The following is a 22,148-nucleotide window of genomic DNA, read 5'->3' as shown; positions in this document are numbered from 1 at the left end:
GATGCCCAGTTTCTTCTGAGAGTACATGAGAAATGAGTGTCATCTCCTCGCCCTATACATTTAAGCATACCTGTCTTTATGTGGTTGTGAGATTGCTGGAATTAGATAGCTTGATGGAGTCTTAACATTTGAGCATTCTTCTGTCCTGTCCTTAAAATGCAGAGGAAAATGTGTATCATTAAACGCCTCCAAATAGGACCTTTTTCTCCAACCCTGCTGTTTGAACTCAGTTTTCCAGTCATACCTTAATCACCTTATCGTTGACCTAGAAGTGTAAAGGAGGGAAGCTCTGCTATGGTTGAATATTGGATTTTTGATTAATTTTTTAAAATGTGACAGTTTTGAAACTCTAAAGCTGTAATAGGTTTTTTAAGAGGAAAAAAACCAACAAAAAAACCAAACCAAAACAGCTCACAGCATGGATAACATAAATCTCCAGTTTACTTTGTAGGGATTTTTCCATTAAAAATCTGAACTTTCCTTCTGTGATAGCAGCCCTAGCGTTGCAAGTATGGTAGTTCCTGGAAAGCCAAGGATGAAGCTGAGTCTCCTGTGTAATGTACATAGTGTAATTCTGGAAGAGAACTGAGACTGGGTCAATTGGCACTGAAAGTTTGTAGTGGTGATGAATGTTGTATGACAAGCAGATGCTTTCTGTTAATACGGGAAGAAATTTTCCACATCCTTGATGCTATTGATTATCTTTCATCAGGTAATTTTAGATTTGAAAGGTTCTGATTACAGCTGGTCTTATCAGACTCCTCCATCCTCTCCCAGTACTACCATGTCCAGAAAATCTAGTGTTTGCAGGTAAGTAGCCTGGTAATATTTAACTTTAACCTGTTTGGGGGCAAAGGGAGGCAAGTTCAGACTGTGGTATGGATTTGTATGCATACTTAAATCTTAAGTAACAACTCTTAATGAAATCAATCCCTCGTGGTCTTTATCTGTTTAAGTGTGTGACTGGGAATATTAAAAAGGATGGGCATGACTGAACAACTTTTGAACTCAAGACAATTTGAAGATGCTTTTGATTCAGTTCTCTTGGATCCATTTCAGATCAAAGAGCACACTACTGATCTAAGCTCTGAGATTGTTCATTCATAATTTCCTTTTCTGTTTTTCATGTGATGACTTTTTAGATTATTCTAAGTAGCTGTTACTAGTCAGTAAGTTAAACTGTTTGAAAAGGAAAAACATCCTTGGCAATTGCCCTATCAGTCTGGTAGATGGAAATGCTTTTTTGATACAAGTTTTTTTGACTGTTTAATGCTGTCTAATGCTGTCCTGAAATATGTTGAAACACTGGATTCTGTCTATCCTTTCTCCTTAAAAACTGTTTTCTCTCATAAAACAGTTTATTAGCATGTTGCCCCCGTTCCCTGGTGTCCACATTGACTCTTTCCTTTTACTGAAAAGGAAGATATCCTATTGTATATTCTGCTCAACATCTTTCTAGCTGCTCTCGAATGATTACCTTTTAGTTTGCTTTATGAATAATGTACTACAGGTTCCCTGTGTACAAGCAAAGTTACCTGTAGCATGTCAGAGCAAGTGAACATGACTTCTTCTATGTACCTACTTGTCTCTGCATGCAGATATATATAAAAAAACCTTCAGTACTTTTATATATATATGTGAAAACATGCATATTTAGAGCAATGAGCACAGGCTTAAAGATGCAATATCCTGAAGCTGTAAAAGAAAATGGCAAAAAAAAACCCCAAATGCATCATCTGTTCCTAATCAACCTCATCTTTTTGTGTGGTAAAACCTGTATGGCAACAGACTGTTGTGTATGGGTACAGTAAGGCAGAGCTCCCCTTCCTCTGCTCCAAGCCGACTTGTACATCTTGTGAGTTACATGGAATTTGTGAGCAGGAGGTGCAGTCCTCACCCATGTATCCTTTAGAGCCATCCCTTCAGCTAGTCAATGGTCTCCTGCCAGCAAAGGTAGGAAGCTGCCTTCAGAGTGATGCATCCTGCTAGTCCTGCTCAGCCACCCCAGCAGGAAACTTCAAAGGCTCCCACATGGCAGCTGGCATGTCATTGCTGTCATTCATGGATACTGGAGATTAAAAAGCAATCTCTTTGTTTGAAAAATAAAATATTTTTTTCATGGATATTAATTTGGGATATTTAATTCTCTGATCATCTTTTTTACTAACTAAAGCTACATATCCAGAGGCTTGACTTCACTCAATATGTGGCCACGTGGTTTTTTTCTGGTAGAAAGCCTTCATGTGAGCAAAACTTGTCTCAGGTGCTCTGAAGCATGGGGGTTTAGTGATGCTTTCAAAAATCTCACACGTTGGCCTGCTGACTGACTGCAACGGCATGCCTAGAGTCAGACTTTTAGATGAACTGTGAATGCCTTTGGACCCCCTACTAGAGATCCCATTGAAAATTTGGGCCATGGTGCAAGAGCAACAAGGTGTAAGTCAGGAATAGGAGAGGGCTGTCAGCAGACATTTTTTGTGCAAGTGCTGTGCAAATGCTAGAGAGGGCATGTAACAATCCCTTTGTCCCTAACTTGACTTTGAGTGGTTACAGAATTTGATCATTTGAGTGAAATTCAAGCTAAAATGCCATTTTCTCTCTGGTCGCAAGGGATACTGCAGCTGCTTACAGTTCTTTACTGATATATATGTGCATATATATATATTTGAATTTAATTTGTCAACATTTTTTCTTTTCCGATTTATGCTGCCTGTTGCTAGAGACATGTGGAATGTTAATTGTACTGTATATGGGTCTCTCCCCACCCTGCCCTTGTGTCTTTTCCTCTCCCCTTTCCTTTCTTTGTTCCTTTTGTCTCTCACAGCAGTCTGAACAGCGTTAACAGTAGTGATTCCCGGTCCAGTGGCTCGCACTCGCACTCACCTAGTTCACACTATCGCTATCGCAGCTCCAATCTGCCTCAGCAGGCACCCATGAGGCTGTCCAGTGTGTCCTCCCATGATTCTGGATTCATGTCCCAGGATGCTTTCCAGTCCAAATCGCCATCCCCCATGCCACCAGAAGCACCTAACCAGGTACGTGCAAGCATGAGAACAAAAACCTGAGTGTGAGCTGGACTCTGTAACTTGGCTCACCTTTCACAAAAAGGATCTGGTGTGGTTTTGGGGTACCTTGGAGTCAGGTTAAACACTGAGGGTAAGGTTTGTTTCACTGCACTTCATCCGTCTAAAAGCTGGGCCTCTAGCTGGAGTGATTTATGCTCCTTTTGCAGTTAGCACTGAAGAAAGGGATGAGTTGCTCTTGGGGGATTTGGCTTTCACTCTGGCCCTGGAAGGAGCCTAAATGCCTAACTTTCAGATACATACAGATGAGAAAGAGCGAGAAGTCCCACTTTACAGGAGGAAATAATATTCACTTCACCCACTGAGGTTACGAGTTAATATCCTGCACAAATAGCCAGTTGTTAATATCTGGTGGCTGTTCATGGTTTAATGGACAAATACCGGTGCCAGAACAGCCTTCTGACAACCTTAGTATTGATACTGGTGGCTTTGGCATCAGAGAGATGACTTTCAGTCCTCCCTGCAAAGAGCCTGGAATACTCAAAATGCTTTTAGCAGTATCATATGAAATTGGTTTTGCTGGTTTTTATGACAACCCTTTCTGTGGATAGGCTTGCTCTTTTTGTCTCTCAGTTGAGCACCTTGCAGAAATAAGGTTTCTGCATGAAAGTGAGAGATATTTTTCATTCTTTATGGAGCTCTTAAGAAATGAGTGTATGTGTAGTCATATATGATAATATCCTGAACCCAGTCAAACTAAGAGGATTTCACTATAAATATAAGCAAAACTTTTCCAGAGATTTTTTGGTCTGCAGAAGGAAGTTGCTGCTCTATTTGTTCATGGCATCATTCCTGTAAAAACTAGATGGCCACCTGCAGGCAGAGGTTCTCGTGCCTCCATGGCATGTATCTTCCAGCACCTGAATTCTCTTTTCTGTTGTTTTTTTTTTTTTTTTTAACAAGTCACACGGCAACTGTAGTATTTTTTAAACAAGGCTGAACTACCATCTCGCATTATAAATCCCATCATAAATCTTAGTTACAAACTGAAGTGGACCTAATATCCTGTTGTTGAGTATCATTCATTTGTAATATACCCCAGGATCAGTGGAGAAGATTGTCCTTTAGTTTAATAAATGTAGTTGCACTCCTTTTCATGTGTTCAGGAGTAGATGGTTTTGATCCTCACAGTCAGCAAGCAGCCAACAATTTCAGTGTTAACAGTTACCAAGTGTCACCTGCACACTTAAGCTACTCCTAGACCACCTTTGACAGCACACAGACCCTCACTTTTTGCAGAACATCTAATAAATAGCACCATTAGTGAAATTTTTAGGGTATCATCCAAAACAACACTGGTTCATTTAGGCTTGGAACATGTTCTCAAGGGAAGCTCAACAGTTTTTTAATATATTTACCTCTTTCTTTTTAATAGAAATGCTTTATTTTCAAATGAATACATCTTCTGCACTGTCCCCAGTGTGGACACATCAGCATTTTTTTATAGATGACATCCTGAAGAAGTTTGTGCACACTAATAAAATGAATGTTTTGTTTAGATTGGCTATGGCTAACCTAAGTGAAATACAAAAAAGTAAATGAGCAATAATAAAGTAAACTGGAATAGTAACAAGGTAAGGAAGTTGACTTTTAAGATACGTACATCAGTTATACATGCTAGCATCATCTTTGGTTTTCATAGTATCCACTGCACCTGCATAAAAGGGCAGTAATCTACATGATGATGCTATGTTTGCAGATGAGGATGTAACTTTGCAATTGCCCTTAGCATGGAAAAAACCCAACACTTTTCTTTGCAAGTTCCTCTGTTAAGCAGGGGAGAGAACTTAGGCTGGTATCAGCTGTCAGAACATCCTGAAAGTTGATGAGTGTCATGCTGATTTACACCAGCTAAGTTCATATGCTTTCACTTCATTTTAGAAACTGTCCATAAAGTTGCAAACTGATCCAAGCATCCCTTGAGCTATTCATGAGCTGTAGAAGGCTGCAGCAGTGTGGCATTGACTTGACGAGTGTAGTGTGTTGGTATAACAAATAGGTATGTGCTCTGTATGTCTCTAGTTCTGTATACCTTTACGCAGAGGAAAAGGTAACAGATCATTGCCTGGCCACTTCATCTTTGCTTAAGTGTCTTGCTTTGTATGTTCAGAACTAAGTAAATTGTGTGTGTTGTGCTGACAGATTATTGTGATCGTGAGCTTACCGAGAAGCTGTTCAATTTACAGCGTTATTTCATGTTGTGTGTCTCTAACCAACTGACAGATCTTCCTTGTGGTATTGTGCTTTTGAGGCTCGGTGGTGGGCGGGGAGGAGTAGCGATATCGGCTGCTGTTTGTAAAACACTGATGTCATTGTTTCTAGTAGTGACACTAAGAAAGCAGAAAAGCAAGCTCTGGAATCAAGAAAGGAAATTAAAAGCTATATATCTTGTGCAGGTGAACACTGCTGATGTTCGCTAGCTGCATGCTGTGGCATCTACTGGGGCAACAAACCCCATTTTCTTTAATAATGGATTTAAAAAAAAAGTAGAAGGGGGCTACATAATGTTCTCATATTATAGGAATGAGAATATATGAACTATGTGAAGCTTTTATGCTCTCAAATACCTTTTAGACAAGCAAGTGTCACTGAAAATTAAACGGAATTTATTCAAAGTCACAGATGGGGGAGGAGGGGGAAATCTCAAACAAGGAATAAGTAGAGGTTTAAACAAGATACAGACTATACCAGAGGAGAGATGACTGGCAAAATGAAGACTGCTTTTCAGCCTATAGTTGCTGAGTAGTAAGTCTCTACAGTTAACACACTCTGCATAGAAGATAGAAAAAAGAGCAATTAGAAAACTGGACTCTGCCCTTACACTGGTTTAGTACGATCTCTTTTCTGCAGCATTGCTGTTAACATCACTGGCAGTAAAAGTGTTAGCCTGTACCGGATAGCTGTACGTGTGGAAAGGTCACTGTAGAATGCTTTAATCTTAATTAAGCAAGGACATTTGGGTATAGCTGAACAGCTGGAAAAGCATCACAGGTCTCTCTCTGGAACAGAACAGTTTCTCTAAATGCCAGGTTTGAGGTCAGCCTTGGCCAGCATTGCCCATGGCATGGACTGACACCATGTAAAGCCCTTCTGACAGAACCGCTGCTGCTCTTGGATGAACACTGAACATGGCTGGTGCTGCTAAACCCACATGTTGCCCTATGTAGTAGACAAACTGAGTTCTGGGAGTATCTGCAATGCAGCAATATGGTAGTAGGACAGTTATGTTTGATTTAGGGGAATAATAATAGAAGGATCCACTGGACTTGGAGTGAACATGCACAGGGGAAGCAATTATACAGCTGAATTTTAGAGGCTGCTTATGAGTTCATGGAGATGAAAGTAAGGGGAGAGAAAGAAGCAGATGAAGAAGAGAAAAAACCTGTTGATGTGCTATCAAACAGCAGAGGACTAAGTTTTTATTGTTAGAGTATTCTGGAAATCACTTTCCCTAAACAGTGAAGTAGAGGGAAACTGAATGTGAACTTGCTTCTGCGTGTACAGATTAGCAAGCTGGAAAGATTCTGGTTTTGAGGCAACTCCATTGCTTGAAATAGCTTGAAGTTAGAATAGGGGAAATGCATTGTTACATCTGTTCAGTTTCCCATGTAAATTAAGAAATGCTCCCAAATCAGACCTTAAAAAAACCCAAAACCAAAAACAAACCCCAAAATAACTGAAATGCATCTGTAAATTATCACCAGGTATTTGCTTCTCCTACACTTTCTTTTTTAAGTTAAGTTTCCCAACAGTTTGTCCCTGACTAGAAAATAGGGGTCAGTAGAGACATGTTCCTGGAAGTGAGACAAATGGAGGAGGTGACCTTGAGTGACTATCCAAAGCTTTTTGAATGGTAACTGAGATGTCTTCCACTGACTGTGGAGGGACATTGGACCAAGCTCTTCATGAGGATTTGGTCTCCTGGGAAACCCTTGCTCAGGAAACTCTGTCTAGTAGTTGAGGAAGGGAAGGAGTTATGAAAGCAATGCTATATTTGAATCGAAAATGTAACAAAGGATGTAAGTAATCCAAGATAACTGTGGTGTTTTTATAGGTTAGTAGGACAACAGATGGAAAATATAATCATACAGTCCAGTAGCCCAAAATCTAGCTCTTTTTTTTGTATCTTTGCTGGAATTCATACATACCACACCAAGCAGTGGGACACTATCCAAGAACAAGCCATGGCTCAATGTCTGAGACCAGATACCAAGCTACATATGTATAACATATATCGAGGAACTTGTTACTGTGCAGAGTACGGTTTTAGCGTTCTGCTGATACTGTTAAATTTTAAGGTTTTTTCTCAGAAGAGATGGTTTGAGAGCAGAGCAAAACCAGCATTATCACAGCTGTGGGAAGAAAAAAAAATCTCCCAGTGTTAAAATAGCTAAAATGAAAGAACTAATTTTAAAAACAATTCAAACTAAACAATCATTTTAAAAAGGAATTGACTAAAATAAGTTAAAATAATCCCACAACCAAATTTCTCACTCCATGAGTTGTGGAGTAGAAATTGCTCTGCCTGGTGTTTGCCTGTGTGTGTGCTTCCAGGAGTGCGTGTGCTGGTGGGTGTGCATCTGGAACAAGCACTCAAAAGTTTGGAGACTTTTTGCCCAAGCAGTAACTGTGCAGTTTCTGTTTTCAGCCCCTCATGTACTTTCTGCTAAGAAATGAAGGGTGGTCTGTGCTTCCCACACCAGGGTCCAACCATTCAAGACTGTTTCTGCAGTCTGATCCAGGCAGCCTTTGACCTGCTGCCACTTGAGTTTTCTTTAAATTTTTTCCTTCAGAAGTTCAGTATTCTGCCTCCCTCTCCATCATTTTCTCACTGTTGTAATCCTTTTTTAGCAAGACCAGAGCCTCCCCTTCCCTGTGCCATGCAAGTTTCCCAAGAGAAAAGGAGACCGTGTTTCTCTACCCTACTACCTTTTGCATTTCTTTCAACTACCAAGGTGTTTTCCCCGTGACATGTTGGTTCATCCTTTGTCTAGCTTTGCCTGCTTAAAATGGCCACACTAAGTTAGTGGGAGGGTCTGTCCTTTCATCTTTTTTTCACCTTAGAGTCACTTTATTGCAAAAGTAATTTCGCCACTTCCAGTCTTTTTTTCCCCATACGCCAAGTAAATCGAAGAATTCTTTGCATCTTCGGAATTTGCATTTTTGGCCTTTTTCCATCTATTTGCTACATCCAGCTTTGTTGCTTATAAACCTCATTTATGATTAATTTCTACCATTACTTGATGTAATCTCATGAAGTTTCTGGCTTGTAAACAGGAATAGTCTATCAGATGTAAACTCCAAATTCTCACTTGTCATCATTGGGACATCTGCAGAAAACAAGGTAGCATGATACCATACTTGGAATTCAGACCCTTCACTGTCTGTCCTGCCATGTGCAGAGTATGCAGACCAAAGAGGGTCTTTCAGGCCATAAGCATGAGGTTTCAGAAAGCATTTTCTGAAATTATATTTTTCTCTTTTTTATTTTTTTCCTGGCCAAAGTGTAACACTACTGTGAAGTGTTCTCATGGGGAGTCTGAAACAGTTTCTTTTGCTGAGCTGCCTGGAATGTCGTGCAGAACTCTGGAGTTTTAGTGTAAAAGCTAATTTTCTATAATGTATTTTTCTCTAAGGATAGAAGAAATAGGTTCATCTCCGTTTAGTGTACTGTAGTTATGTCTGATGACAGAGTCAACTGCAGCTCATATTTGTTGGTATTCTTATTTTTAGAGGCTTTTCTCCTGTAAAAGAAGTTGCATTAAATCAACAATGTGACAAGTTACACAAAACATCAAGCCACTGCATCATTGGGTACCCCACTGCATACTTTACACTTCTCTCTTTAACACCTACGTGTCATTTGTTGCAGTTTCTTCTGATCTTATGTTCACCTCAGCTCTTACAGCACTTTGAATATGAGCCTTGTTAGCTGAGCTTACTTTGTACCCTAAACACATTTGACAGATCACCCACAGATCTGATCTCATGTCAGCATAAGATGGGATATGCGTTATTTCTATAAAATAATCCACCACATTACATGCTTTTTTTACTTTTTAACAGCCTTTGCAAAGTTTCATTTAAATCCACAGTTTGCTAAGAAGCTCAAGATGCTGATTTCGTATTGGCTTCTCAGCAGCCCCAGTAGTCTTCACCAAAATCCTTATGGTGATGGTGTTCCATCTCGGGAGACTGACATCTCCTTTTACCTAGGCAATTAGCTATACTTTCCTTGTATGTAGCTTCTGGTAAGCAATGAGGCAACTTCTGGGTGTTAGCAGTAATTACTCCTCTATAGTGCCTCTTATCCAGCTATCTTCTTATTGCAGGTTCACCCCAAGATCTCATCTAAGGTTAACTGATGAAATTTTATTTCAGATGAGATTTCGCTTCCTCTTCAAAATGTCATTCCTTGAAATCTGAGGCTTTGCTACACAAACTTGATACAAGGGCACATTCTCTCTGCTGTCACAAAATAAAATGCTAGGGATATCCTTAGATGGACTTGCTTCACAGGTCTCAGACTACCAAAGGATAAATTAGTCTTGCTAGTGTTGAATTTCCTGACAGTCAATAGAGCTCAGTACTGCCCTGAGAACTTTGCCAGTATTCTTGACCATTTCCAAGGACTCAGCTGGACCTGCACACACAGCCCTGCTGAGGGGGATGCCACTTTCAAGGGGGAGATGTACAAGAGCACTGTAGTTGGTAAAATGGTCCACGTGGTTATTCACCTTGGCCTGCCTTTAGGTGAATTAGGTGCTGTTGTAGAGGTCTTACAGCAGCAAATGTACACAAAGGCATGCACTGAAAATTGGAAGAGAAGTTCCTAGCTAGGAGCAAAATGTTTGACGTGTTTGATGGACACTGTGTCCTGCATTTTCCTTCACTCTATCTAAGCCCCTGATTATTTTCTGTCTCTGCTGTTAAGAGAAAGTGGGTGGCAAGCACATGCCACCACTTACACACTCAGCAGAGTACATGTACCTTCATATTGGCTGCTGGGCAGAAAAGTTTGAGTGCTTTTTGGTGTATGCATACTACCTCCAGAGGCACATGCATACCGATAATGCACTTTGGAAACCTCCAGTTTTGGTAAGTATCACTTCTTTCTTTGTTCCATAATACTTGAACTCAGGTGAGCTTTTCACAAGTACTTTCGCAGATCAGAATACCTGAGAACTTGTGAATGTAAGTGATGTTTGCTGCTCCATGTTTTAAATCTAAACTTTGTGTCTTTGAAGTACTGATGATCTGCTTTTCTGTATAAATCAGTTGTCTCAGTATATTGCATGTTGGGACCATAGGTGTCCTCAGCTCCCTCAGCTTCTTGCTCTGAGGCAGCTGACAGAATTGAGACGCTGGAATTGCAATGAGGAGTTGAGATTGCTGCCTCGATTCCCTCATTCTCAAGCAGTGTGGCAAGTTCTCGCATTAAGCAAATGGCTTATTTTGTTTCTCATAGATTTCCTGAACATTAGCAATGGTTTTGAGCAGTTTCTAATTGATTTTTAAAACCCTAACCCTTTGCTCTCTCATCCTTCCCTCTCTCCTGTGTGTGTGTCTGTGTATGTGCTTTTTGTCTTTTTTTTTTTGTTTGTGGTTTTTTTTTTTTCTTTTTTGATGGCTTGTGTATTCTTTCCCTGCGTTGCGGTGCTGTTTTATGCTGCAGAATTCGTCCAGCTCTGCCTCTTCAGAAGCCTCTGAAACCTGCCAGTCAGTGAGCGAGTGCAGTTCCCCCACCTCAGTCAGCTCAGGCTCCACCATGGGGGCTTGGGCCTCCACAGATAAGGTGAAAAACTTCATCTCAAAGACATACAAACCTACTAGCTCGTTATCCAAACCCAGCAACATTTGGACAAAAAAAAAAAAGCCGTGCATGGGACACAGCCAGGATTCTTCTCTGTGAAGATGAGAATAGGAACTGTTGCACGCTCCCTTAGAAATGAATCTGAATAAACCACAGCAGCACTTGCCTTTAAACCAGCTGCTAGGGGGAAGCTACAAATTGGGCATTTTACAGAGGTAATATTCTAAGAAAAGCTCATTGTCCACCTTTTTTACTCAAAGAGATTGTGGAACGCTGCCCAAACCCAGCTGGTTGCCTAACAAAGAACATCTTGCCCAGATTGTACTGTTTGTGCCTTCTCCCCTCTCTCCCATTAGGTAGCACACATTACACTGAGCAATTGGGGTTTGGTTTTGACCAAAACAAAAAGGAAAACAAAACGCACATGGTTGGATTAAATTACAGGGGATACACTCTGCATCGAGGGAGGAAGTGATAGCGGTCTCCATTCTCATCTGGTAAATCCTTGCTGTTGGTTTTTTCTTTTTTTTTTCTTCCATGTCATCCATCACACAGCCAGAACACGTCATGTTTGAAGGCTGTATGCTTCTCCTCTCTGTCCAGCTACATAGAATAAACGCCACCAATGCAAACACCTCTAGTATTGGAAATGTTTTGTTTCTATGTCCACAGTCTGCAGGGTACTTAAATTGCAAAGGCTTTTTCACAGTGTGCTGCTTTCATGGACAGAAGGCAAAGCTGCTCAGCCTGGAGACAATGACTGCTAGATTGATGTCTGAAATTTGTTATACCAAATAACAATTTTCAAGCAATCTGACTTCTGAACCAAGCATTGTATCAATTTTCTGTTGTTTATTTGCAGCAAAGCTAAGATTTTTCTTTCGTTTTAAGATACAGAAGTTTTCTCCCTAGAACATCAGAGTCGCAGTATATTTTCATATTCGTTCTGTTTATATTAATTTCTCTGTTTTTGTTTGTTTATTTGTTTCATTTCCAGTTGTCTAATGGGTTTTATCACTGTAGTTTATCAAGTGACCCATCCGTAGCTTCAGTTGGTGCAGGTCCTTTCCCTCATTTCCCGCCTGTCTCCCGCGCGTGGACTCGGGCTCCCTCAGCCCTCCTTCCAGACTACGTTCATTATTACACCATTGGGCCAGGCATGTTACCATCATCTAAGATCCCTAGCTGGAAGGTTTGTGTTCCTTTTGTTGTGGCAGTCCTCACCTCCTCATACCAACAGTGTGCACACGGCAGTTGTTGCTACCTTTCGATCCATGTAATTACTTGTTGATTTGCTCTGTTTAATATCACTCTGAATGGGCATTGCATGGTGATAATCAGAGAGCTAAAATCCGGTAGTGGATATTTCTGAATGACCTTGTCTATTCTGGCAACATATTAAAGCTGACAACACCTAGGTAGGAAGGAGTAGCTTAACTCTGGGACGTTGGTGAAAGCACTCTGGGCTCTATTCAGCGAGAAAAGAGCTTGTTTAGCACTGTTCAAAGCACTCACTTGAGCAGGGAGCAGGGAAGTGCAGGCTTGACATCCACTTGGCTTAATGAAACCATACATTGAACAACATGATGTTCTCGCTGCGGCGGCTGTGCTTGGCCCCCACCTTGGCTGTAGGCAGGCATGCTCTTGTAGATCTAGCTGGAGTGGTTTAAGAAGGCGCTCGTCACCAGGTGAACCTAAGTGGCGACTGAAGCTATCCTAGCTGTACTGCCACAGACTGAAAGTGCTCACCCAGCTTGCTTTGCTGTCTTGGGTGAGACCACCGAAAAAGTCAGAGGGCAGTAACTTCTTTCAGTTGCTCCAGCTGGCTCTGCAGGGATCTTCCTTGGCATCAGAATGTCTCTGCTCTGCCAGAGCCTTGACTCTCATCCCTGCCAGGCAGTTTCCCTGAGAGACACTGCCCCGGACCAAGGGGAGAAGGTCTCTTGTCTGTCGCCCTGAATCTTCGCAAGGCTGGTGTGCAGTTGATAGCAGCTGCCCAGGTCTTCGATGCCTGTGGATGCATAGGCAGCATGGGACCTTCTTATAGGTGTAAATTGAGATACCTTGTTACAGATCCCCTAATCTCTCTCTCCAGCAGCTGGAGACTGTTGAGACATACAAACAGGGTGGCCACAGTGGTCCTGGGGCTTCAGGGTCATTAGTTGTGTCTGTGCTAGAAGCACTTTGCCAGTGTATTTCACAGCAAAACACTTAAAGCAAAGACATAGCTGTTAAGGCCAAGCAGAGTTCTGTATGTGTTAATAAAACCAAAATACCTGTCTGCACAAGGGGCTTGTGTCAGTACAGCTGCCTTGCACTTCTCTCTCACTTGGACTGAGACACATGCCAGTAAAAAATCTGTAGTGTGGTCTTAGCCCATCATTATTTATCAGAAGGCTGTATGGAGGCTGCCCGGCAGCCAGCTGCTGCCAGTGGTGGGGTGTGTGGCCCGTTCTCAGGCACAAGTTGTTTCTTCCAGTTTTATTTTTAAAGCACCCCTTGTCTTGGTGAGGGAAAACTCTCTTAGGGTTGGGCTTGCCCCTGCAGCAGCTCACATTTGGGGATCTGCTGCTTAGCAGTGGTTCTGTGTCCCAGCACAAGTCACTGATCAATCCTGCTCTTTGTGTGCAACGTGTGGTTTCTGGACACCCTCAGGACTTTGCTTAATAGAGCCCTGAGTGAATATAGCCCTCATGGCCTGAGGAATTTCTGTTCCAAATTTGGCACCAGTAATTCAGAGTGAAGTTAGTCTTTCTTCAGTACAGATCAGTATTATAAACTAGATTTCAGCTAGTAAGTAAACTGAGAGATTACTCAGAGTAACTTGCTCCTGTAATATGTATCAAAAATCTGTTCAAGCCTAATTTTTCAGAATTGAAGACATGCGTAACAGCACGTAATACTAGAACTTGTGTACATCTAGAACAGTTACATCGCTGATTGGACATTTATGTATGTGTTCTGCTGTGTGCCAGTGATTTTTGCATTTGAATTTCTGAAAATATAGGCTTTAACACAATGGAATTTCATTTAGAGAAAATAACAGTACTAAAATTTTAAATATCTTCATATAAGAACACTTAGGTAGAATAGGAAATTTAGCTTCCCTTTCATAAAGGAGATAGGTTTTATAAGTGAAGCTTTTTAATATCCTCAAAATTAATTGATTTCTGGCCTTATTCAGAAAGGCATATCCAGTTTGATACATAATCTGTTGCATTAAAATTGCCCCTTTGCATAGTTTTATGTGTAATTAAAGCACAATTACTGATGAAAGCTATGACTAACAAGCACATTTCCTTAGGACTGGGCCAAACCAGGCCCATACGATCAACCAATGGTGAACACATTGCAACGTCGCAAAGAAAAGCGCGAACCAGATCTCAACGGAGGAGCTCAGAGTGGGCCACCCGTGCCCCCTGAGGAGGCCCAGAGACCTCGGAGCATGACGGTGTCGGCTGCCACAAGGGTGAAGCTCTAATTTCAAATATGCTGTTCGGTGCAAAGGAAATGGCTGTGCTAGCTCCTGCCAATACTTTTCGATTTGCTTTATGTTGGCACGTGTCTATCCGATAAGCAGTACTGGTGTGGTGGGGGTACGGTCAGTGGAAATCGTGTGGGCATGAGAGACTGTGCCATTGGGTATTGGCATTTGTAGAGCAACAGCATCCAAAGAAGCGTCTGTTTCTAAGCCCTAGTAAATGGATGGACACAATCCTGTTGGGCTGTGATGGTGATGACTGGCTCTGCTTGGGAGGAGAGGCAGCTAGTAGTTAGTGAAGACTGACTAACCCTTTTAGACATACTGAGTCTCTTTCCTGTGTCTAACCAGCAGGGTGAGGAGATGGAGGCCTGCGAGGAGCTGGCGCTCGCTCTGACAAGAGGGCTGCAGCTGGACACCCAGAGGAGCAGTCGGGATTCCTTGCAGTGCTCCAGCGGCTACAGCACCCAGACAACAACTCCATGCTGTTCAGAGGACACGATCCCATCTCAAGGTACCCATCCAAGAGATGTTCTTTTTCAGAGCGTTCCCAACCTAGCCATCATACGCTCACCCCGCGGTGCCAGGGGGCTATATTCCAGTAGCTATCACTCACTGGCTTTGTAGTCAGCTGGGGAGAAAGGGGTGAACGTTGCTATTGTGAAGTTTTTTCCAGCTTGGAATGCAGCCTGGATTTATTAACAAAATAGAAACCTGGGTTGCTCCACAGTGTACTGAACGATTGTATTTTCTTGTGCATTACTAGAATGAGTTTTAGCTTAAGGATGCTGCCATTTTAAAGAAGATGCTAGAATTGTATTTCATGGGTTGAGTGGAATGACACTGGTATTGCATCATATACTACTTGTGGTAGTAATGTCCTTTCAGAGCTATTGTCTTAGCAAATACACACTCATGAGCTTTGTTTTCTTGTTCTGTCAGTACTCTGAATCTGCTCTCAGTCTCCCTTTGTGACCTTTAATTCCCTACCTAAGCAGAAATTTTGTAATTGGAAAAAGAATCCATTGGAGACTTTAACTTGGGCATACCTGGGAAGCTGCAGTAAAGTGTTGGGTTTTGTACCCTGTTTCAGAACCAGCAGCAAGCTGGGAGGGACTGAGTTTGGTGTTTGCAGTTCAGCAGCCATGTTGTTTGCTCAGCTGAGATTAGCCATGCTGTGCAATCACAAGAGGCAGTAGGGCTTGTGGAGGGCCTAGCTTGGCTCAGCAGTTACGTGGAAAGGAAGGAACCCAATGCGATTATTAAAGCTGAGACTGAGTTTTCAAAGCTGACAGCTGGGGTTTACTTTGTTTGCAAAACAAGCAAATTTGCTGCTGAAATCACTGGTACACAGTCCCCTGAGCCCCACATTGCCTAGTCTAAAGCATGCTTTTTAGTCACTGACTGATTTAAGTATTTGTATCTACAAGTGGTAGCATATGGCTTGTAGGATGCTGGTTTTGGTGTCTTCATGTTGGCAACAAACATTGAGTCTTCATTACTTACTTAGTTCAGGGAAGGTACTGAGTGTGTACAGTTCTCGTTCTCTTTCACAAGAGATGTAGGCACCCTGCAGCTTTAGGGTTGGTCTGCTGTAGTGCCTGCCTTCAGCCACGCAGTCTGAGAATCTTGGTCACAACATCTCAGGCTTTGTTCCTGCTAGAGGTGAAACCTCTCCCAATTGCTGTTGACCTCCAGGCTTTTTTGCTTATGTATACTTTTTTGGTTATACATACTTTAGACTTGCTGACATGACTCAGCTGTCTTCCCCAGCTTGTTCGTAACTCTGTCTTTTGGCATCAGTTTCAGATTATGATTATTTCTCTGTGAGTGGTGACCAGGAGGCAGAACAACAAGAGTTTGACAAATCTTCCACCATCCCAAGAAACAGCGACATTAGCCAGTCCTATCGCAGAATGTTTCAAACCAAGCGTCCTGCTTCCACCGCAGGTCTGCCAACCACGCTTGGACCAGTCATTGTCACCCCCGGCGTCGCCACCATCAGACGGACCCCTTCCACCAAGCCTTCAGTCAGACGCGGCACCATAGGGGGAGGTCCGATTCCGATCAAGACGCCAGTGATTCCTGTCAAAACACCAACTGTCCCCGATATCCCAGGGGGGCTGCCTGGCACCCTCGCTGGGACAGAAGAATGTCCCGAGCAAAGTCCCGAGTCTCCGGCAGCAGGAGATGGTGGGCAAAGTGTCACCAGCATGCCCTCGTCCTCATGGAGCGGACAAGCATCCGTCAACCCTCCGCCGTCAAGCCAGAAACTGAGTGCTGCCGACGAGCAGAGGCAAGCGGTTCCTGAGAGCGAGGGGGAAGAAAGCGACCGGGATGGTGTCAGCACCCTCGCGCCCGCGGGCCAGCCGGAGCTCGATCCCGGAGAGCTGAGTCCTGGGGATGTCCCGCAAGGTGAAGATATGCTGAATGCCATTCGGCGTGGTGTCAAACTGAAGAAGACGACCACGAATGATCGCTCAGCACCTCGTATTTCCTAGGAGCGGAAAAGCTGCCAGAGTACTAGCTGCCGAGAAGGAACTGTGAGGAAACTAATTTGTCTCTATCCATTCCAATCTGTAATCAATGAATTTTTTTAAGATACTCGGTAACAGACAGTCTGAAAGTACTCTAAAAGAGAAAACAAGGTGAAAGAGCGTAGTAAGACATAATCTTCACTGATGTTTTAATTTGTAAATATCAATGATTTTGTTTCTGCATTTTTTTGATCTAAGTTACACTTTTAATTTTTTCTGAAGGTGCCAAATCCCATTTACCTTTTTTATAACTCTCTTTGTAAAGTTTTAAATCATAGGAGAAAAAAAAATGTCAAGTAGTTAACTTCAGCAAAGGGATTTAATGAAAATCTGGCTTTTTTGCAAGCTTTTGTAGAGCGCCTTGTAATAGTGAGGTTAAAACACAAAACAAAACAATGGGACTTATTTTAAAGTTTAAGTCAAGCTGTAAGGAACAGATCCTCATTTAAGTATTCAAAAAAACTTTGAAAAGCAGGACTAAAAATTGACAATAAAAGCAATATATAAAGCAAGGAAGAAACCTGCAGTTGGTAGAGTATTTGGGGGGTAGTGGGGGGGGAGGGAGATGCCATCAAAATAGCAGATGCTGTTGCACAAAAGTAGCCTAGTAGGATTAATTACTAGTAGCTTCATGGTAAATGCATCAGAATAAGCCATATTGGATTGCAGTGTTTTGTTTCTGTAGGGTGTTTTAAAGACTGGGGTTTTTCCACATTTCCTTTTTTGACTGCACAGCAACAACTCTCAGTCACATGCATGCAGCCTTAACTGTGTAGGCTTGGTTCTTCCACCTTCACTTTTTGTTCCACTCATCCTTTCACTGAATACAAACAAGGACGACAGGCTTAAGGCAGTTACAAATGTGAAAACATTTTTAAAATGCAAGCAGGGAGTTCTTACATATTATCAAAATGCCTTTTTCTGACTGTGCCCAGCAGGCTGGGCACCTTGGAAAGCCCAAATATTTTGAGAAAACACTTAACAATTTGACAGGTGTAACCAGCTTGTGATCTAATAAACTGCAAATGTTTCTTTCCAATACAGGGGCTTGTTTTTCTTAACTTCTTTTAAATGGCAGTTGATTGGCTTTTCTTAAATACCAAAAAGAAAGGGGTGAAGGGTGGGGGGTGGGGAGAGATACTGGTTTTTTTGATAATACTGGGAGTCTGACCACTATATTCTCTTTTTTTGTACTTTAAGTCATGTTTTTTGGAACGCTATTGATAGAATTATTAAGAGTTGGATTTTTTCCTTAAAGTAAAAGTAAGTTATTGCTGCAATACCCGTCTCCTAAAGCTGATAGAAATATGCAGACCCCAGGGCACGACATGTGTTCCAACCAGACGGTCCACAAGGATGCCATCTGCCCACCCACGGCAGACCCACACGTGGATGGACACCAGACTTGCGCATCCGGGATTGTTTAAAAGTGCACCAAATAATACATATAAGGGGCTAGTTTCCACCACACACTCTGCAGATTTCTGTTGGCTCTAGACTTGCCTACATGACCTCTTATGCTTTAATACATAACTGCATTGGATGTGAAACTTCTAGTAATTGTGTAGTCACTGTGTTCTATATAACATTTTACACTGCTGTGGTTGCTAACCTTTTTTTTTTGTTATGGCTTAAAAGCAAAAAGAAAAAAAAAAAAGGCATGATTCTTAGAAAATATTAAACCTTCCTTTCTTTGAAAAACAAGCTCCTTATTACAGAATATAATAAACAGTAGTGCCTGTGGTGTAGCCCACCAATCTTGATACAGTAGCTGATGCATTGTGCAAATGAGGCTTTGAGATGGTTTTTGCATAAACAAAAACTGCTAGGAGATAATCTCAATAGTTAAAAGTGTTATTTAAACCTTTGAAATAAATGGATGTAACTGTACCCGAGTACAGCTTTTCACTTGTTTAGTTCTTAAACGTTAGTATAATCAGTAAAATTTAATATAAAATGTTGCCAAATTCAATGTAGAAAGAATGTGACAAAACACTTTGGATAGTTCTATTGTTTGTGTTTTTGCATATTGTAAAAGCAGTGTCACAGCTAAAAAAATAAAATGTTTCTAATGGTAAATTATTGTGGTTTAGTTGCTAGTTTGTACTGAGAGTTGACCTCTCCCTGTGCAGTTTTTTGTTCTAAACTGGTATAAATAATTGCTGTAAGTGTGTCTCCCTTCTACATTGTAATGATTGCTTAAGCCTACGTTATAAATAAAGAACTGCTGGAAAACTTCTGTATTTCGGTTCTTAAAGACTTTCTGCTTCCAGAGCTTTGGATGTCAATGGTGTCCTTCATTAGACTTCTGAAAATCACACAGGTTCCATCTGCATGTAACAGAAGCAAGAGAGAATTAAAAAATAAGTAAATAAAATTGCATGTAACTGTGTTTTAGTGATGTGCACTGGAAGAGTAGTAGCAGAGCAAAGGTGCAGTGCTAACCATGGGAATTCCCATTAAATAATAACTGATGATATTTCTCTGTCCCTCACTGTTGTTATCTGGCCAGGAAGCACAGATCACCCAACGTGTTTGTGCATCTGCTTCAGTGCTGGACCACAGTTCCTTTTGCCAGAGGAGAAAAATCGCTGCTGTCCATGCTGCCCATGCGTACAGCCAGGATTTATCGAGCACATCACCAGTGCTGTCTCCCACATGCCCCTGAGTGATCGAAGACTTTCTTTGGTTCAGCTTTCTCGGGATCAAATGTAGAGAGGGAGGACATTGCTCCCACTGGCAGCTACCACGCAGTGGCCTAATTCATTTCCTTGCCACTGCTATAGATTCATTTTTGTCCAGAGGTTTTTATTCGTCACTGTATTGGGTTTGTGTGGCAAGGTTTTAGCAGCTGGGGGGCTACAGGAGTGGCTTCTGTGAGAAGCTGCTAGAAGCTTCCCTTATGTCCGACAGACCCCATACCAGCCGGCTCTAAGATGGACCCGCCACTGGCCAAGGCTGAGCCCACCAGTGATGGTGGCAGCACCTCTGGGAGAACAGATTTAAGAAGGGAAAAAAAGTTGCAGGGGGCACAGAAACTGCAGCTGGAGCGAGGAGTGAGAACATGTAAGAGAAACAACCCTGCGGACCCCCAGGTCAGTGCAGAAGGAGGGGGAGGAGATGCTCCAGGCGCCGGAGCAGAGATTCCCCTGCAGCCCGTGGTGAAGACCCTGGTGAGGCAGGCTGTCCCCCTGCAGCCCATGGAGGTCCACGGTGGAGCAGATCTCCACCTGCAGCCCGGGGAGGACCCCACGCCGGAGCAGGTGGGTGCCCGAAGGAGGCTGTGAGCCTGGAGCAGGCTCCTGGCAGGACCTGCGGACCTGCGGAGAGAGCGAGCCCATGCCTTTTGGTCAGTTTGGGTCAGCTGTCTGGCTGTGTCCCCTCACAGGATCTTGCCCACCCCAAGCCTATTAGTGAGGGGGAATGTTGGAGGGACAGCCTTGATGCTGTGCCAGCACTGCTCCGCAGTAGCCAAAACACGGGTGTGTTAGCAACACCTTTCTAGCTACCAATACAAGGCACAGCACTATGAGGGCTGCTATGGGGAAAACTAACTCAGTCTCAGCCAGCGCCAACACAGTCATAAGATGTTAAAAGAAAACTCAAGGTGGTTTGGCTGGAAATATGTCCTGTCTCCAAAAGGATTCTAGTTTCATGCCCCCTGTCTATGGCTGTATCTCACGTACTGCTTGGCCGGGCGCTCTTGTTTTGAAGTTTATCCCTGCTGCTTCTACAGTGAATCCGGTTCGCTTGCAGCTGCGTGTGCAAAATCTTTTTGTTGTAGGGTGGATTTTTTTTGTTGTTGTTTCTAATGCTGGGTTGTGGGGTATCCATCATGTTAGGGAACATCCGTCAGACCTGTCCAGCTGTTTGTAAAAGTCAGGTGGGATTTCTTGCTCTGTTTTCTAGCAAAAAAAACCCAAAAGTTGGTTGGCTGACTGGGAGGGAGGGTGCAAAATCACACATAATTAAAAAAGGAGTATTTTGGTGTTTGCATGCTTTCTGAATATAGTTACCAGACAAACAAAGCAGAGGAATAGGGTTTTGGGGGAAGGTAAGGCACAGGAAGAGAGGATGTTTTTTGTAAGCCTGTATTTGTCTGAATAGAAGTTAAGACGCACTTGGTGTACACCAGCGGACTGCTCCCACTGGCTCTACCCCATGAAGGTGCGGAGCGCTCCAGCACCAGCCTGCCCGAGCCGCCAGCACACACCCAGCCACGGCTTCGGCTCCCAGCCGAGGGCTGCTTGTGCCAGGCTGCGGGAGAGGGCAAAGTGGGCTCAGGGGCAGGGCAGCTAAGCTGCGTTTGCCCTGCGATGTTGTATTTCCCCATGAATTTTGCCCACACCTGGGTTTGGCCTTTCGTACTTGGGCTAATGCAAGTGGCTGCTAAAGCAAACCAGTGTTTTTAATTTGGGGAAGTGCAATGCTGGTAGTGCAGACCCTGTATTAGAAATCTGTAACAAGTTAGAAAAAGGGCTGCAGGTTGGAACTCTTTAGTATGAATAAGCACCTTCAGTATGGAAGAACACCAGAGCAAAGCACCAATACTGAGCGGAGAGAAGCCACAGCTCTGTGCTGAGTAGGTAAACACGGCCGAGCAGTGTGCTGAACAGCCTCAATTCTGCTACTGCCTTTGGACTGACGGAGCGCAAACCCATCCTGCTTCCTGGTAAGAATGAAGATTTCAGCAGTGGAATATGTGAAGCCATTTTTCTGGAGTTTTTTGTTGTTTTTTTTTTTCCCAAAATTCAGACTTACTGAAGAGGGCGAAGTAAAATTTCTAAAAACCAGCCAGGTTAAAGCCTTAGCTTATATCCAAGCTAACTATGTTTAGGCCTTAGAACAGCTGAAGTTAGTGCCTTTGCCATCTCCTGTTACTTTGAAGCCTTAAGTAAGTTGGAGTTCATGGAAAAATTAGGCCTTAGGGTTAAGTATGGTACAATCAAGTAACCTTGTAGAATGAAAGTCTGGTTAGGTGACGCAAATCTCCTCTCTTCTAGCCCTAAAAATGGGAGAACAGCAGAAAGTGAGAAAGGTTTTCCTGAGCTTTTACTAGGTGGCTATACCCCATCTATTCTTTTACGGAGTGGTTAGTGAAAGTGTTAGCAGAATTCCCTGTGTCTTATATCGAAGCAAACAGCTTTTTGTACCCGGTTCATTGTATCGCACCATCTGCTGTAACTGTATGTATGTGACCTGTACACAAGTGTACAAAAGAGCCATATTCCCCA

The 22,148-nt window shown here is 42.7% G+C and overlaps 1 protein-coding gene across 6 annotated transcripts in view; it reads left to right on the top strand.

Moving 5' to 3' along the window:
• MTSS1 (MTSS I-BAR domain containing 1) overlaps window positions 1-19,149 on the top strand; it is a 126,646-nt gene extending 107,497 nt beyond the window's left edge. For 3 of the 6 annotated variants that reach the window (XM_075023942.1, XM_075023946.1, XM_075023945.1), the window contains 6 exons: window positions 713-810; window positions 2,825-3,035; window positions 11,894-12,088; window positions 14,201-14,365; window positions 14,729-14,891; window positions 16,181-19,149. In XM_075023942.1, the coding sequence (XP_074880043.1) occupies window positions 713-810; window positions 2,825-3,035; window positions 11,894-12,088; window positions 14,201-14,365; window positions 14,729-14,891; window positions 16,181-16,878 (1,530 nt within the window). In that variant the 3' untranslated portion in view covers window positions 16,879-19,149. Of the gene's footprint in view, window positions 1-712; window positions 811-2,824; window positions 3,036-10,758; window positions 10,879-11,893; window positions 12,089-14,200; window positions 14,366-14,728; window positions 14,892-16,180 lie in introns of all 6 variants that reach the window. The other 3 variants (XM_075023947.1, XM_075023943.1, XM_075023944.1) reach the window with 3 other exon arrangements.
• The last annotated feature ends 2,999 nt before the right edge of the window (window positions 19,150-22,148 follow it).

Source organism: Buteo buteo, chromosome 3, assembly GCF_964188355.1.
Source record: "Buteo buteo chromosome 3, bButBut1.hap1.1, whole genome shotgun sequence".
Lineage (NCBI taxonomy): Eukaryota > Metazoa > Chordata > Aves > Accipitriformes > Accipitridae > Buteo > Buteo buteo.
Note: the sequence above shows the minus strand (reverse complement) of the source record. Positions and strands in the feature narration are given on the sequence as shown.